This window comes from Astatotilapia calliptera, chromosome 23 (genome assembly GCF_900246225.1).
Source record: "Astatotilapia calliptera chromosome 23, fAstCal1.2, whole genome shotgun sequence".
In the NCBI taxonomy this organism is placed as follows: domain Eukaryota; kingdom Metazoa; phylum Chordata; class Actinopteri; order Cichliformes; family Cichlidae; genus Astatotilapia; species Astatotilapia calliptera.
The window spans coordinates 5433329-5451646 of record NC_039323.1 but is presented as its reverse complement, the minus strand read 5'-3'; the positions used below and the strand labels follow the sequence as shown (position 1 = coordinate 5451646).

Below are 18318 nucleotides of genomic sequence, written 5' to 3'. Positions count from 1 at the left end.
CTCCACAAATTGTTCTTACCATCTGAACCAGTGCCATCCTCTAGCGCTCGTGCAATGCAGGACTTGACGGTGCCAGACACTCTCTCCCATGCCTTGCCTTACCATGAAAGCAACAGCTCAACTTATTGCACAAGTCACGATGCCAGCAAGCAACAATCAAATCAAACAAATCTATTTAAGCGGGTGATTAAAGTAAATGACCCTCGTTACCAACTCCCTGGGTATTTTGTGATCAGGTATATTCCCCCATACCTACTGTAATCTTAAATCATGCCTTAAATCCTTTCTAAATCTGACTACATGCTTTGTCTCCTCCGCCTTCCTAGGTGACAGTTATTAACCCTCTCACTGTAGCTCTCTGTGCCTGAGCTGACTTTTACCAGGCCATGTCAGGCTTCACACTAACTTCCCTGAGGCTGCTGCCATGACTAATTTTGGACCTTCTGAGGCATAATGATACCTTTATCTTGCTTGGCACACTGCCGACATTTTAAAATTCATAAACATGCATATATACAAGTATATCAGCGTTTGTACAGGAGTGCAAGGCAAGCTCACACTATCGCCAACACACAGACAGACACGTGCAAAAAGCTCACACCTAATCTGTTCCTTCCCCACCATCTTTCCATTTCAGGGCTGTCAAGCAAAGTGTCACAGGGTGAGCTTTAGTGCCACCCCTCCCAGTAGTCCCCTACCATTGACTATTTCCAGAGCCACTCAAGTGGAAAAAAGCACAAAATGCAAGGAGGAAAAAAAGAAAGCGAGAACAGGCAATGTTGATGGCCTCAAAAACTCCTCCAAAACTCCAAAACAGAAGCAGGGAGTGTCTTCTCGCATGACATACACACTCTGAATTGTCACGAGTGTGTTATCAGACTCCTTGGAGATGCTCTGTGTGTGTGCGGGCTACAGTTCTCTGTAAGTTGGCTGCAACTACCTGGCAGATGTAACCTGAGGCTTTCACACAAACAAATACACACAGAGAAAGACAGAAGAGTTGGCTGCATTTTCATCATCTCTCTGCTGTGGAATCAGAGCCCTGAGTCACAGAAAGGCCCTGCTGCCAGGACAGTAGATTTTTTTTTCTTGCACAGAAGGCAGAAACAATGCAATACACTGAGCAGACGGTTGGGGAGGCCACTGAGAGCAGTGAGGGGGCGTGCAGTCTGTCCTACATACACACCAGCACATGCAGATACACACAGATACACAGCAGGAGTGTACAAGGAGAGTTTGGAGAGGGCAAAGAAGTACCGTGGGTTGTAGATCCTTGTATTGCATACTGTGTCCTTGTAATGGACAGATAACACTACTAAACAGACAGATAAGATAGCAGTTAACCAGATTAGGCGTACAGGCTGACAAGACTTAGAGTTCCGTCTTAACTGTATGGATGATTTCTTTTCATACACCCAATTACATGTTTCTCTGTCACGATGTCCTTTTCTAAACTCAAAGGTTTAGTGAGTCAGTAAAACAAACATTCAAAAGTTTGGCTAACTTGCTGACACATAATGAGAGGATTAGGATCGTAAAGTCCAGCTTTTGAGCCCAATCAAAGAAAAGTTTAATGAGCTCTGCAAATTTATATTAGAAATAAATATCTCAGAGACTTATCAAATCATTTCAGTCTCTCTAAAATGGCTGAGAGGGTGAAAGCTAGCTTCGGAGATCTCAGATGTGATTTCTGTTGTACTTCTCATCCTTTCAAGCTCCTCTTGAATGAGCCATTGGGGTAATTACGAGCAGATGAAATGAAAGTAAGTGGGCTGGTGGTGAAGGTCTGCCAAGCATTCACATCGTGAGCGCGGCTACAGAATTAGAGGGAAATGGACACACTGACAAAGAAAATGTCAGCACGACCGAGAAGAGCTAATGAGAAATGTAAAGAGATGTGGTTTTTTAATCTCCTTGAAGATAGCTGCGGAGGGCTACTGCTCACAACACGCAATATTTCACAAATTGGCCACATCTAAATGACTATAGCTATTATCCATATTATATTGTCCTTAATTGGCACAGCTAGCCATTATCAGCTACTGCTAAGAAACAAAAGATATAAAACTCAGATATAACTTCTGGGTCAGAAAAGTGAGGCAAGAGTGGTCTGTGTATCAGAGAACCTAAATCTTGTGATTTAATTGTTTATAATTAATCTAATGCACACTGTAGAATCATACACGTAAGAGAAAATTTGTAGAAACTTTAGCTTCTGGGAAGATTTCCGAGACACTGGTTTAATGGCTATGTGTGCAGATGGTTATCAGAAAGTTCTGTATTACATGCACTCTAGGTCAGACGATGGGGACTGCCCACAGTTTAATGAGGACTCACCCCAGACCGCAGTTTGAAGCAGAAGGAGGGCCAGCAGGAGCTGCGGTCCACAAACAGGCAGTAAGCCCTGCATCCTGCTGCACCTGGAGACAGAGATGAAGAGAGAGGGAGGAAATGTGAGTACACAAAGGAAACTGTAATCAACACATTGCCCTTGTGAAGTTCTTCTAATACACAAGACATGCTTGGATGAGTCATCATTAATAATTCCTTTTCAAGGGATTTTTTCCCCCCCTGTTGCTCAGTGAAGGCCTTAGGACACACATACAGTTCATTCTTCAGTTTAATTTGCTGTTTCGTAATGTGGGTGGGATAAAGTCTTCTGAAGCCTTTTCAGACAATGGTGATTAAAGGCTTTTAAAGGCTATGTAATAAATACCTCGACTTGATGTGACCATTGTGCTTAATCCTTTTGAAGTACAATAAAGAAATAGACGATTATCTTTACACTTCACAAATAGCTATTGCTCAGAATTAAATGTACAGGCTGAGATTTACCTTTTATCTTTAAATCTATCCCAATATGTGCTTCTTTCTCAGAATATTTCATGGCATAAATTTTCACCTTATATCCAAGCTCTCAAAAACCATGCCATACCATCTTTGCGCACTAAGCCATCAACCAACTGGCAATAGATGTGATGAAAATTCTGGTAAAAAATATTAACTATATAATGTGCCTAATGGCTTGCTTGATATAGCAAGCTGTTCAAAGGTTTAATGGAGGGGGGGAAAGCAAAAGAGACTTTTTGGGAAAAATGCTGAAGAAGAGGAAGAGATGCTGATGGATTTCAAGAATAAAAATAGATAGATAAGGATACTAGAGCCAAATCTAACATGATGGACCTCTGGGTTCGCTTGTTCCACACTGCCTGCTGAAAACTCTGCTGAATCAAAGCAGGATCAAGTCTGCCACATTCAACAAAAAAAGCTATGTATTTGAGAGGTAGGTTGACAGGAGGTGTCTATGGTATGTCTGTATAAGTTTATCTGGAAAACATTTTTTAAATAACTAGGGATATTTGTGACTTACACCGATGCTGGCTTAGCTTTCACTTTAAAATTCAAGGAGTATAGGAACTAAAACATGCTGATAATGACTACCCAATGCCAGTGTACATCACAGGACTGTCACGGTCCGCTGTGACGGACCGAGTGGAGAATGCGTGTAATGGACCCAGGTGCGTACACAAGTGAACAGACGGGAGTGAACTTTAACAGAAGGCGAGCCTTTAATATGGCTGAAAACAAGGTGTGCAAATACAGCAGGGATGGCGTGGCTAAACAAAAACCTAAACTGGGAACAAACTATGGTGAGGCTATGGCTTGGAAGACAACAGACCAGGCATGGAAACACGGAGGGTGGGAACACAGACGACGCGACACAGACTGTACGAAACACAGAGACTAAATACACATGAGGGAAGATCAGGGGAAGTGGATGCACACGGGGGAACACAGGTGACACTGATAATCATAACAAGACACGGCAGGAGTGGACGTAACACTGATGGGAGATGGGCAAAGTAAAGCAGGAAGTACACAGAGGTTCAAACAGGAGGAGAGAGAGCACGGGGAGAACGCAGACATAACGGGCTGGGGAAAACATAGAATAAAGCACAAAGAGAGACGAGGGCTCATAAATACACAGAGGGGCACACAGGGGGTAAGAGTCACGAAGGGAAAACACATAAGGAACAACGTAACAGATCAACCCAGGAAGCATGGCCTAAATAAAGAACAAAATACAAAAATACATGAAAACTAAGAATACTGGGCCCACATGGCCCAGGACCATGACAAGGACTGAATATTTTTTCTCTCTTGCCAAGATCTTTGCAACCTTTTGTATTTTTCATCGTAGTTGTCCGAGAGTTTACAGCAGCCAACAAGAAAACAAGAGATGGACGACCATACAAACAAGGCTCAAGTAACACTATTATCTGAGCATTTATTTATGTATATGTGACTATAACATAATGTCTTTAAGTCACAAAAGCAAGGGGATGGAGACCAAATGAGGTAAGTCGGCCTCCTGCTGTTGGGTCCCGGGTGTAAATAATGAGTATGGCATCTCTGGAGACATGGCAGGCCAAGCGGGGCCTGAGGGCAGGAGAGGAGCTGGGTGGGAGGGATGGAGGAGGATTTAGTGGCTGGTCGCAGAGATGCAGGACATAGATAACCAGTGTCAGTTACGGCAGCGCTGGTCTCTCTGACTCAATCTCAACGTTACAGCCAAGGACAAAAACACTGACCTCATACCAAATACATATGCTCTGCAACAGCTCAATGTCCACGGTGGCAGCACACGTCAAAACAGCAAGTTTGCAAAAAGAACATTTTTGAAGCTGAACCTTTGTAAAATCCTGCTTGATAGCAAATGGTTAAGGCAAATAAATGCAGCTATTTTACAAAACTCTCTGAAAGTAATTATTAAAAGCCTGCAGCCTTAATTATGTGCAGGACAGGCATCACAATACAAGTTCAATTTAACTGAACTGATCTGTTTTTTCTTCTTTTCTTTTTTTTTTTTTTTTTTTTTTTTTTAGAAAAGCTAGATCAGCATCAGGTATTTAATTTCAACTTTCATGAGAATATACACAGAAGACTCTGCAAGTCCAAACAGCATGTATTAAAAGTCTATCTTAATTGCTATTTTGGCTTGGTGCTGTATTTTCTAACATTCGGAACTTTTTTAATTAATTCTAAAATAAAAGCATATTGTTTTTTCAAAATTGCTTAAGTAATTACACAGTCACAGTTTAAGCTTCTGCCACAGCAGGTCATCTGCCTCCATCTCACCCTATCTCTTGCATCCTCTTCATGTATACTGAGCCACATCTTCCTCCAGTGCATTCATGAATCTTCCTTTCCACCTCTGTTCCTTCTGTCTTGCAGCTCCATATTCATCATAGTTTGATATTGTGCTTTATTTTTCCTTCACTGGTTGCTAGGTTTGACTCTTTCTTGTGTCTTTCCCTCCTCAGTTTATCAAAGCTGTTAATCATTAGCAGCTACTCATGTGCACTCTCCGGTCACAATTTTGTTTACTGTGACCAACCAATTTCATCGCTTCCTTTTATTTTACCCAACCATCATCTCTACATTTAGTCTACTATCCATCGTTCCTTCACTTTTTTCATGGTGTTTGCTTTTCATTCCCTTTGCATTTTAAATTTAAGGCCTCCACAAAGCTATAGTAAATAAAAAGTACAACATTTTATCTTAGTATGCCCTTTTCTGAAAATTGTGTATTAAACTCTTCCAGAACAACGTTAATGCTTTGCATTGGTACATCACACCTTTCTATAGACTGCTGTGCCCTCCTTTCTCCTCCTCTCTCCTCTTTTGTGATGCAAGGTTATCTCTTGTATATCCACAATAGGACTCTGGCTGTTACAAGGATTCTAGGACAATGTTGTATAAGTGAGAGCGGTTTTCTACATCTGTATTCTAAGTGCTTTCTACAAAGTATGTTCCAGACAACATGCTGAGACTGTCCTTTGAAAACATCAGCTCACTTGAGTCAGACCTGACATTAAACTCCCACATCGAGTCTAAATTCAGCAGCGTAAATTCTCCATCAAGAGTTTGGGGGATGCAAGAAAAATATTCTGATCCATGTGAATTTGGCTCCAGTCTTGGCTCCACATTTATATATTGAACTCAGGCAAATTCCAGTCAGAATCAGGGCTGTTTAATTACTAAATAGGTGCAGCAGAGTTCACTATGTATGGAGCCTGAATATTAGCTGGTCTGATAGTTAAATATTAAAGACGTTCTGCTCCACTCTTCATTTTTGATGAACTATAATACTGCAACATAATATACCATTTAACTGGCTCTGCCTCACAAGAATCATACCATATATGTTGATGTAGATTTTTGATCAGCTTAGGTCTTTTATCTTGTACCAATTTCCTGATCCTACCAGTAGCACGTGCTTTTTAAGTATCACCTGTGGATGGACTCTTCAGTATGCTTACCACTGACATCAGAGTAGGCAAACCATATAAGATCTGGTATTTAAGACTACTTTTATTCTACTTCTACTTCTTTACTATTTACTATTCTTTTATTTAAGTCTCTATTTAAGTCACTGCTAACTGACTAGAAATGAGAATCAGTTAACTATCCGGTGCAGCTGACATTAAGCTCCATTGTGCAGTAAATTGTAAGGATGTGGCAACATATTGTCGAAACATTCATAAAGGAAGATATCCACTTTGTTGACACCAACTGAAAAATAAGATTACAATTGCTGTGTCACATCATTTTGTGCTGAGTACACGTTAAGAGATGCTGAGAAACTGAAAGACTAAAAGAGTTCAGCTACTTTTAATATGATTTTTCCTACCAAAAAAGGAGAATAAATGACAACAAGTCAATGAAGGTTTATTTTTTGAACTATGTGACTTGAATATGTTATATGAGATCACAGACAGGAAGTAATAAATCTAGCATAAAAACCTACAAATACTACCTTTACCGCCCAGCCCCTCATCTATACAGCCTCAAAGCTGACGCTTCACTTATCTAGGTCCCCCATAATATAAGTGTGAAGTGGATCGGGTGAATAGCTAATGAGATATGCAAAGAAAATAAAGGCAGAAAAACATACAGAGATTCCTTGATTTATTAATGCTATTAGAAAGTCTTCCAACCGAAGCTGACTAATCGCAACTGAAAGTCAGTATGATCTCTCCTGCTGTGTGGTAATATCAGCAGGAAAGATTCAGCCAGATCTCAGCATGTCAGAGATGTGCCCTGTTCCCCACCATGCCTGTCACAGATACTGTAGATAAGACAGACAGCTAGATGGTTACAGACAGACGGACAAAAATACAGAGACATCCTGAAAGAAAGATACAGAGCCAAGCTGTCGCATTTTCCTTTCAGTTCCAAAGACCTTGGTCCAACCTCAGCCTTTCATGGATGACTTGCTCAATCCATCTGTCGTTCCATCTTAATCTCACCTTCTACCTTTTTCTGTCTATCTATATTTGGATAAAATTAGCTGCCAGTCTACGTCTGCCACCATCTTTACCCATGGCTCAAAGAAGTCTTTTTTTGTGTGTGTTTTTCTCACACACAAGTTTGATCTTGCTTCATTTATTTGCTTTTCTCAAATTGTCGCAACACTCTTTCCTCGCCATACTGCATTATTAAGGAGGCACATTAATCACTCGGGCTGCCTGTCACTCCATCGCCACACACTTCTGTTGTCCCCGCAGCACACATGCACACACATTCACGCACACATTAATGCTGGTTTCACAGGGGGAGTTAGTCCCATCAGTGTCTGTGTATAAGTCCCTTAGAGTGAAAAATGAGGCTACCCTTCGAGTGACAAAGGGCTGTTTTCCTTCCAGGAGGATATTACCAAGGTTTTAGCAAGCAACCTGTCACGCTGTGTCATACATAAATGGCTTTAGCACTTCACATTTTCTGCACAAAAGGGGACTGTTCTGTGTTTGCACCTGTCTTGAAGCATGTGTTATCCTTGGGTGGGTTTCTTTTGTTGCTGGCGAGCTACAGCATGAAACACCTAAATAAAAACAATGGCTGAGTGGGTGGCTATATTCCAGCTTATAAAACCTGTATGAGGCAAAACAGCAGGACCGTACGGCTGTTCAGACAAGAAAAAAGAATGAAAGAAAAAAGGAACATATACTGTGTGCTGGAAGAGAATAAGTTGTACAGCTGACAATTGAGATGACTCATTGATAACTCCTCAATTACCATCCAAATTGAGAGAGGAAGAAAAATGGGCAGGTAGCTGAAATAAAAGCGAAAGGAAGTGAGGTAAACAAAGTGTGAAAAGGCACAGAGAAACAAAAACGGTACTGAGAAAGCCAAGGCTTATTTCAGCCCAACTCAAATGCCAAGCCTGAGTGGATGAGAGGGGAACTTGAATCTTAAGCAGCCATAAATTTCCCCTGATGCTTTGCTATGCCTGCACTCTCTGTATATGCTTGGAAGGGAACAGAAGCTCGTAGACCAGGGTGAGGGAATATGGCAAGACTCCCAAAACGCAAAAGTTGCCATGAGATTAAGAAACCACCATATGGGCTTAGACACACAGGTTAACTCAGAGACAGGTTTATTCCATCTCTCTCTCTCTGTCTCTCTCTCTCTCTCACACACACACACACACACACACACACACACACACACACACACACACACACACGCACGTATGCATGCCAACAGTGCAAATACAGGCAATAAAATTTTCCTTAGAATCTGAAAGTCTGAAGAAGGCACTGTTTATGAGGGAGGAGAACTGATCTGCATTAAAATGAAGCCTGGAATATTATGAACACTGAATAAGTAATGTTTAAAATACCTATGGGAATGTGGATATACCTGTGTGCTAAGAGTGTGAATGAAGTGTGGATGACATGAACAGATGCTTGCTCGCACGCACTCGAATGCAGACATGCACTTGATATAAACTCATTAGTGCATACACCTGCGCATACATCTCAACTCAGGACACACTTGAATGCTTTTTGTAGATAATTTGTGCCTTTTTTTTTTTTAAACAAAGAGTTTCATGCTTTTGTTTTTCTTATTGTTCGCTTTTCTTTTGATATTGCAAGTGAGGCATTTTATTTTACAAAGAACTCTGTAATTGTTATATTTAAAGGTCCCACACGAATGCAGATTATTTTTTAATAGGCTCTGTAGGACATGAATGAGGAGCTCCTCGTACTCACATGAAAAGGTGCAGTTAATCAGGAGTTGGGACAAGAGGGACAGAGGGATAAAAGCCATGAAGGAAGAGGGAATAAAAAGCAAGGATGAGACTGCGCTTCCTCCACCATTGTGTGCCTCAGAGCTGAAAAGTGTTGTCAATTACTGTGTTTTACTGCACAAAACTGCGTGCGCACACTTACCCAAACCCAGACAGGTGTTTTTATCAAGTCCATTTGTCTGTCTGAATGTTTGCATTTAGATGCTTTTCTGCTGCGATTCCTCAAATTTTCAATAAACACGATGGTCTGAGTGGCAAAGGACAGGTTAAAAAAAAGAGAAAGAGCTTCTATGCTATAGAAAGCAGGGCTGACACTGCTGAGCACCCTGATGGTGCCGAGTGGGAATAGGCTTCAGGGCTGCCCAGAACCATACAGAAAGCCATTACTTACAGCTGAAAGCCACCCTGGTCTCCCTCATTCATACAGCGCACCCACACACCAGCCACCACAACCCGAGCTCCTGTTAAAGAGTCAGCTGGAAGTGGAATATCTCCCATTACTTTCTCTAAAACATATTACCTTGCTCTCTGTGGCCAGAAAAGGCGAGCTCATCCTACATGTGAATAAAAAAGGGCAAGAGTGAACGATAGAAAGAGAAAGGTAACGAACAGAGAGAGGGAGGAACAGAGTGAGAGATTCTCCTGAAAAATGAGGTGACAGAAAGCTTTTTATGTGCGGGAAGGGTGGCCAGGCAATTTTCAAATGTCTGAGGCTTCTCATTGGCCTGCCTGCAAAGCCACTTTATATGGTGGCAAATGTTAAACTTGTTCTGGTGACATCAAGGTCCCCTTGGCCGCCTACTTGCCTTCGCCTGGAATAGTAAATGTAGCTTGAGGCAGGGTGTAGGAAAGAAATGGTTTCAACACCTTGAACATGAGAGGCAAAGTTGCATCTGCCGTCAGGGCTCGTTTAGACTATCTATCTATCTATTTATCTATATAAACCATCCTCCTCTCAATATAGCTACTAAACACAGGCTCAAACATATTTTGTATACCACTGTACATGGCGGTGCTGAAAGGATGTTATCAGTTTATTACAGCAGGTCTTGGAGAAGGACATACTTCTCTGGGAAAGCTGCCAAGATTTTTCCTCTCTTTACTTCTTTCACTCTCTTATTCTCTCTTTTCTACATTGTTTCTTCTCTGTCATCTGACTCCAGCTCGTACGTCTTTGTGTTTCCTCTCTCAATTTGTCCCTTTTTTGGTCTGTTTTCAGGATCCAGGGACGAATGGGATACAGTAAATCCAGGATGTTGACTGCAGGTTGTAAAGACTCCTCAGTTAATCAATGTCAGCAGAGCAGCGGCACTAAATCATGCTGAGGCAAAGGCCAAGGAGCTGGTCAGTAAACCAGCACTATCAACTGTGCACCAGATTCTCCCATTAGAATAAATAGAGCAGCAGTCTATAGATCAGCACAATCATACAGTATGTACAGTAGCATGAGTTGACTCGAGTTTTGCTTTTCAACCACCACACCACAGGCATGATGGGTTACAGAAAAGGGTGGCTGGTGTATTCTCCTCTATTTTTAGTATTGTGACATGATGTAATGCTATCAAATCTGCAAAAGTATGCAATGCATATGAAGAGTTGTGGAGCAAAATTAGCTGCACTGAGAATAAATTAGATCATTTTAGATGTGATTTTCTCATCTGATCAATATTCATATCAATACTCTGATAATTATTCCTGTGATACACATTTATTAAAGTTTAGGATTTTAATGAACTAAACCCAGTACTGCCATCACAGTTGTTTCAGTTGTCTATGATGGATGAGTTTGAATACTCCATCCTTCCTCCCTTGGTGATACACATGCTCCTTCTCCTTCCTTCATTCCTCCACCTCCCTCATCATGCAAGTCAGCCACACAGAGAGAGCAGACTAATTAACAGAGGGATGAGAGCTGCCTGTCGTTTAGGGACTTATCTAATTGTCCCTTGTATTTTCAAAAGGAAGCTGAGAAGCCATTCTGGGAGGGTTGACCAAAATAAGAGAAATATTTATATAGAAACACCCCAGTATGACACAAAATCGGTGTATGTGTGTGTGTGTGTACGCGAGATCCATATAATCCACTTTTATATTTTTCATTAAACCATATCACAATTAACACACTGAGAAGACTATGCATAGGTGGTCTCTCTCTCTCTCTCTCTCTCTCTCTCTCTCTCTCTCTCTCTCACTCACACACACACACACACACACACTAGCCCTGTGGCAGGGGTAAATTGCTGCTTTGATGTGCAATTAAATCAGTCTACATCTCATCACGATTGCTGCAACTGCCAGACACAGACATCCATCTGAAACACACATACACAAACTTAACCGTGAAGTCACCAGGATGCAGATGGACAGATGGTGTGTTTGTATCATGTTCACAAGGGTTGGATGTTTGTGTGTATGGCTCAGCTAACACTGCAGCCCCCTGAGTGGGAACTGGACTGGACTGTGACCTTTGGTGTCACAGTTTCTGGCTGACTGACGGTCAAACCATAGACGTTATAAGAGAGAGAGAGAGAGACATCACTGAAAGAACTGAATCTATGGGATAACAGCAATAGCAGTTATTATAATTAGATTTTTTAGGATAAGCTAGTCAGACTTTTTAAGAGCTTTTTCTTTTTTTTAAGATCCTACACGAGCAAATATAAATGTTTCTTTTAATTCACAATAATATTTTGTAGTAAGTTAAAGATCATCTCTCATTTAAATAATTGAAAATTGCTCTGCTATTAGAAAGAAGGTACACGTAATTAACTGAAAACGAGCTGCTGTGCACCCACTTTTAGACAGATTTATATAACAAAACAGTGTAAGTAACAATAATGTAAGTATCTGACATTTGTTTTTTTTCTCCAGCTTATTTATTAATTAATCTCTTCCCTGTGTCCCATGTCTTGTTACTTTCGTCTCTTCGCTTTGTGTTCCTTCTGTTCCAGAGTCTGTCATGTTTCCATGTCTCTTTCTAGTCTGCGTCTTTGTGAATGCCTTGTGCTTCCTGTTTTACTTTGACAGTCTGTGTCCTATGTTAGCATATTCTGCTTTGTTTCCTTTGTCTCGTTATGTCAGATTAGCCCCAGCTGTGCTTTCCTCCTGTTTTCCATTCCCTCATTACTCACTGGTATATTTTAGCCCTGTGTTTTCCTCTGTCCGTTGTCATGTTGTACTCTCACTATGCTGTATTTCCCCCCCTTCGTGTTCTTAGTTAATTCCTAGTTCTCAGTTCCTGGTTTATTTCCTAGTGTTCGAGTTTCTTGATTCCAGTTCCTAGTTTAGTTTTGTACTTGACGTGAAGTTTTTCCAGCAATAAAGTTGCCGTTTTGAGTTTATTCCTTCGTCTTGAGTCTTGCGTTTGGGTCCACATCCTGCCTGCCACACATCGTCACCTTGACACTGGCGTACAGTGGGCTCTGAGGTGGATATCTATAGCTTTGGCCATTTCTCCTCTTTAAGCCTTTTAAAATGTGATTTAAGTGTCTGATTAGGTTTCTTGTTAAGAATGTTTTCATGGCTACGTTTGTGTCTTTGCCCACAGTGAAAAGCTTCTACACTAATGACCTTTTACCACTTAGCTGTGATTGCATATGCAACTATTTGCTTGGTTTGCACATGGATGAAACGTATGATGCAGACTTGCCAGTCATGATTAAGAACACTGAAAATTGGCCAATTCTGGTCCCCACCCAGTTGAAGAGTGCAGCTCTACTTTTAGAGCGTGAGCGTTAGCATCATTCTTTGCTAATCCAGAAGATAACATTATTTGGTCTGACAGTGTAGCAGATATACAAGGGCTTTGTAAAATATTAAAATATAAATATTCTTCTTCCTGAGTTGGACACTGAGTGTTTGTGACAGAAAATTTGAATTTAAGCCATACCTTTGATGTTATGGCATCACTAGAGGAAGTCGGGCATTGAGAGAGTATGCCACATGAGAAATGGAAAACAGAAAATATCATGGCAGGACTGATGACAAACTGAAACTATTAAAACACTACATTCAGGCAAAAACAAGGACGTGAAGCTAATGAGCTGCAAAAAACATAAAAAAGATTGTGTGTTTAAGAATACACCCACCATTTGTGAATGATTTTAATGAGTAATGTCTGTGACTGCTGAATGAAACAGCATACCGATGATCCAATTTAATCTTTTTGTGGTGCTTCTTAAAATAAAATGCAATAAAGTGGGTTTTGTTCATCATTAGTTTTAAGAGTTTGCAGTAAAATCTGCACTAAAAATACATCCACATTCTACAACTCTGATCTAAAAGCTATAGCCCCTAGAAGAAAATTCTTAATTTTTTAGACAAATAAATGAGTACAGTTAATAAGAGCAGTGAGATGTGACTAAAAATGTTCAGGACTAGAAACGTGAAGTTGTGTTAATCTCAGTCTAAAATTGAAGTGCGACTGAAAGAAAAAGGGCTGATTAACAAGTCCGAAGTCTTATAGGCAACTGAAATATAGAAGAGTGACAATGAGATTGCTGATAAGATTCTGACAATGAATCAGCTCTGACAAATTGTACCAGATAGCGGATATATAGGAAATAACATGGAAAGAAACTGGGGAAAAAATGGAGGTTTAAAAAAAAAAACTGAGAGACCAAGACAAGATGAAAAGTACAGTGAATAAATTGAGCAGAAATTGGAATTGGAGCATACTCGGGCCATGAAGGGAACCTGATTTTGACAGGGTAGACAGAGAGTGTAAGAAAAGAAACCGCATGAAGGAGAAAGACACTGAGCTGTGATAACTGTGTGAGGCGGAAGAATCGAAGTGTGAGAATAGAAAGGGGGGGGGGGGGGGGGGGGGGGGGGGGAATCAAATACTCAAAGCACTAAGAAAGGAAATTCTGTGTGGGGGGTGGGGTGTAAAATGCAAGGTGAAATGAAGCAGGCACATAATAGTGGGAGTAGCTTCACTGCTCTTAAATGCATTAAAAAGTCACATGCAGAAGTGTTAATGAGTTGTAGAAATGTACAGATGTCTCCAGTCTTTCTTTAAGCGTGGCAAAGGAGTATAATTGCTGTTAACGTGTAAACAAGCAGGTTGAGGAAGGTGTGAGGCACTGGTGGGAGTGAAGCCATGGGAGATGAAGAGAAGAATGGAAAGTTTGGGCAACTCTGTAAAAAAGTAGAACGACTGAGGATGGAAAAGAGCGATAGAAAGCAAGAGGCGATGGTGCAGTCTGGCTTATTTCAGGCTTTATTGCAAAGTGCCACAGTGCGGTCTAAGTCCAAGCACGAGTTCTCGGTTTGAGATGGAGATGGACCAGGATCCCCTAGGTATATCGATTCTCAGGCACACTCATTTGGGAGAATCAAAATTGATGATACCTGCCTAAGGCAGAGGTTTATTTACCTATTTATCTGGTGTCTGCTCTAGCCCTGCTCCTGGCTGTCTTGGAATAAAGTGGCTACCTGCTGGGGCTACCAGCAGCCCTCCACGTCCAAGCATGACAACCAATTTCAGAACATGTGAGTGGATGTGAAAGAGCGGGACACTGAGCATGCAGCAGAACACAGATTTAACCCATGAGCTGCATAAAGCAGAACCAGCTAGGCAACACAAATTGACATTTCTCAGAGGTGTGTAGTTCAATTTAAGGTTCACTTGATTGTTAGTTTTAGGCTATTTGTTGTTAGGCTCACTTATCCTACATACAGACAAGTCGATTTTAACATGAGCAACATGTCACTCCCTGCTGCAAAGTCGATACTCCTGTTGTCATTTAAGTTCTTCGTCAACAATGAAGATATCTGGAGACTTCCTGTCCATTTGACTCCATCTTTTCTCTTGTGTACCCGTTTTTCTCAAGAAATAGTTCTAGATTTATACTACAAAGATCTCCAAAGCCTTAATTTTGTTAGCTTGTTACTTAATCTGTGGGGCTGCTGGAGCTATTCCTCAGTTTTTGTGTAAAAAAAGACAGTGTCTTAATTAGTGACCTTTAGAGGTGTTAGTAGATAGATATTTGATGTTGTTAAACAGAGCCCATGCTAGTGTTTCACCCCAATTACAGAGGCTAAGCTAATCCAAGCTAACCAGCTCCAGCCAGACAAACTATTGCTTGAAGCCTTTTGCCTATTTGGTGATTTGAAAAGCAAAAAGAAACACAGTCACCATTTCAAAGTAAACAAGCGTTTAAAAGCATCGTATATAAAGGATTGCTCTGTGAGGTTCTTCATATCTCACAAGCAGACAGTGTTTCCCCTGTCCCTGTTTCTCTCCCAGCCCTCCAATTTCTCCCCTCCCCTCGTCGCCGCCCCAATCTTGTAAGCTACACAGACTGCCTGATAATTGGATTTCATCAGACAGTTCAAACGAAGGCATAAAATAATTAGCAGCAAAAACCAGAATTAATCTTTCTGGTCAGGCAGGTCTCTCTGGGAGGGCGACAGGAAAACATATGATATCATTCTAACGCAGTTTGGGGCAGACCGTGCACCTGTACAGGCGCGTAGCTCTGATGTGACAAATTGTCGCTAGCCATTCTCATGCTCGGGTGAGTCAATCTGTACGAATACTGTATGTCTGTGACTGTGCATGTGCGTTGGTCTTCAGCATATGCATTGAATTTCTGTTTGCTTTCTGGTCTGGAGAGAAGCCTTTTGAATGTGAAGTCGCAGCAGAGCATCAATACAACCCCTTCCCCCATCCCTTGAGAAAGGAACAAAGAGGCCAGACTACATCAGGACAGCCTTTGATCAGTTCAGTTCTATCACGTTTTTGTCAGTAATTGACAGACTTTGGATCCCAAAAGCTTCCCGTGCAACCTGCAAAATTTAAGCATGGAAATACTTTATGCCCTCCAATATATAAGTGCCATTGTATTTCTCTTACACTACAGGTGGTTGTTTCAGTTATATCCTTGAGGCCGTTACTAATATGTAATTTTTTTAAAAGTGTAACATGCTGTCATTTGTGTTGCTTTTTCATTTTGCATGCAACACATGAAGAGTTCGGGCTAGGTAAAAGGCTGTGCTGCAGCGCTAAACACTCCTTTTCCAATTTCCCAAGAGGCCTTATCACCTCAGTTAGTGTAATGAAACTGATTAGTACCTGCAGCCTAACACTTGACCAGGGAAAATTAGAGCCAGCCATGAAGTGCTTATTCATCTCCGCTGAATACACCTTCAGAAAAAAGTCAAACACAAAAAAAACTAAGGCACTCCATCCTGAATCTAAAGTAATAAAGCGATTTTGCTCCGACTGCTTCTTTATTGGAGACAAATTAACCTGCTTTACAGGAGAGAACACTGTTAGCAACCTGTAAATTTGATCACATTTATTATATTTTTCCCTGTACATGAGAAGAAGAAGTGGAGTAGGGGGGCTTTAAAGGTTTTACTCTGTGAGCTGACTAAATGAGAGCATCACAGAAGCAAAGCCATTCCATCAGAAAGATGCTTCTTGCTTATGAGTCAACAGCGCCTGTGTTCTCCCCAGTAATATTCATTCCAAGCACACAGGCCCCAAACGAGAAATGCACAGCCTCTGATTCTTTTTAAAATTTATTACAATACCAGCCAAACAAATAGAGAATAAACCAAGCTGTACTAATTTTCCATTACAGTCATTCATTTTTGTTCAGTTTTCTGACAAGCTGCCACTTTTGTTGAATTGTAACCTGTTCTTGTAATCTTTTTGATAAAAGCTTAATGGTTCTTATTGTTGTCCCACAGCTTTGGTGCTGGAATGGAGAGCTATTAGCCTGTCATTTATCAAGCCCTCGGTGTCATGTGTAATGGCTAAGTGTTTTGAACCAACTAGCACATGGCAGCATGAATCTTTCTGAAGGCTGGTGATTATTAATGACAGTGGCAGCGCAGAGCAGCCACCTTCAATCACACTGCAGGTAAATCCCAGCTCCTCCACAAAGAGGATGGCAGGGAAGAACCCTTTAATTCCTTTTTTCCAGGAATTAATCAGCCCCGTTTCTAATTTCTCACCTCACCGACGTTCCCGTGGGATACACTAAATAAGAGATGAGACGCAACGTACACAAACATGTAAGCACACGCGCGTGCACGCAACATCGAACAGATGACAAATGAGGACGCAAAAGCTCATTTGAATATCAGAGAAAAAGAGTGCTGGTGTGGCAAACGTAACCTCCTCCAGCCTGTGCTGTAATTACTCAGCACTGGAACCCAAGAAGAAACACTGGATTTACAGAGCAGGCACTGCTGAAGACAATGAAAGCAGGTGAAGGAGCTCTAGAAGCATTTTGAAAGCGAGGGAGGAATAAGAAAGCGATGAAGAAAAGGTCAAGGCAACTTGGGAAGTAGAGGAAAAGACTGTAAGAGTGAGAAATTATTTAAAAGTTGAGGTAAAAAGTGGCTGGCTAGCTTTGCTTGGACCATCTGTTGCACGAAAACCTACTTGTACAGAACAGACAGGGATGGAAAGCCTTTTCTGGATGACACCCCACTCACTGGGTGCTTAATTCCCATTGCTCTTTCTCTATCTGTATTTCTTTACCCAAATGCTTTACGCAACAACTCAAAGAATAGTCTGAATTTGTGAGAAATTATTGCTTTTGTTTCTCACAATCTAATGAGAACATCCATACCACTTTGGTCTCCATTGTAAAAATGAGCTTAAGCCACAAATTGTGGTTATCTTATTGAAACGTTTCCGTTTAGATGTGCTTGCAACAAAACAAAACTTAATTAGAGTTCAGTGGATTTCATGTGAGAATTTCAGTCTTTGCAACCTTTTGTTTTTGTACCGTTTAACCACAATGACCTAGGTAAAATTACAGGGAATGTTATGTGGCCTCTATTGTGGCTTTATTATAACTATTTGGGAAGCAGATTTTACAGAGTTTAAGTATTTTTTTTACTTGAGCTGAATTTAAATCAAGATTCCAATCAGGAAAGTCTCATTTTATAATTGCACTTTTTCAGAAGCCTAAAATTATATGTATTTTTTGTGCTATTCTAAAAGTCTTTCTGCAGATTAATAGCTACGCCATCTTTTTTTTTTTTTAAACTTTTTGCCATTTGTTCTCTTTGCCTAGATTTTCTTTTGTACACATTTCTGCCTGTCCTCTAACTTTTTTCTTTCTCTCTTGCCTTCCAATTTTCTGCTCTGTTCCTCCCTCTCCGTGGGATCACTGATGAGTGTCTTGGCAGAAGCAGAACCAGTGAAGGTGTCACTCCAGGGGCCTGTCAGAATTTACCTCAGTGGCCACACACAC

General features: G+C 41.0%; 1 protein-coding gene across 3 annotated transcripts in view; it reads right to left on the bottom strand.

The window, feature by feature from the left end:
- ncanb (neurocan b) overlaps positions 1-18318 on the bottom strand; it is a 178823-nt gene that overhangs the window by 138853 nt on the left and 21652 nt on the right. For all 3 annotated transcript variants that reach the window (XM_026159413.1, XM_026159412.1, XM_026159414.1), the window contains exon 2: positions 2338-2420. In XM_026159413.1, the coding sequence (XP_026015198.1) occupies positions 2338-2410 (73 nt within the window). In that variant the 5' untranslated portion in view covers positions 2411-2420. The remainder of the gene's footprint in view (positions 1-2337; positions 2421-18318) is intronic.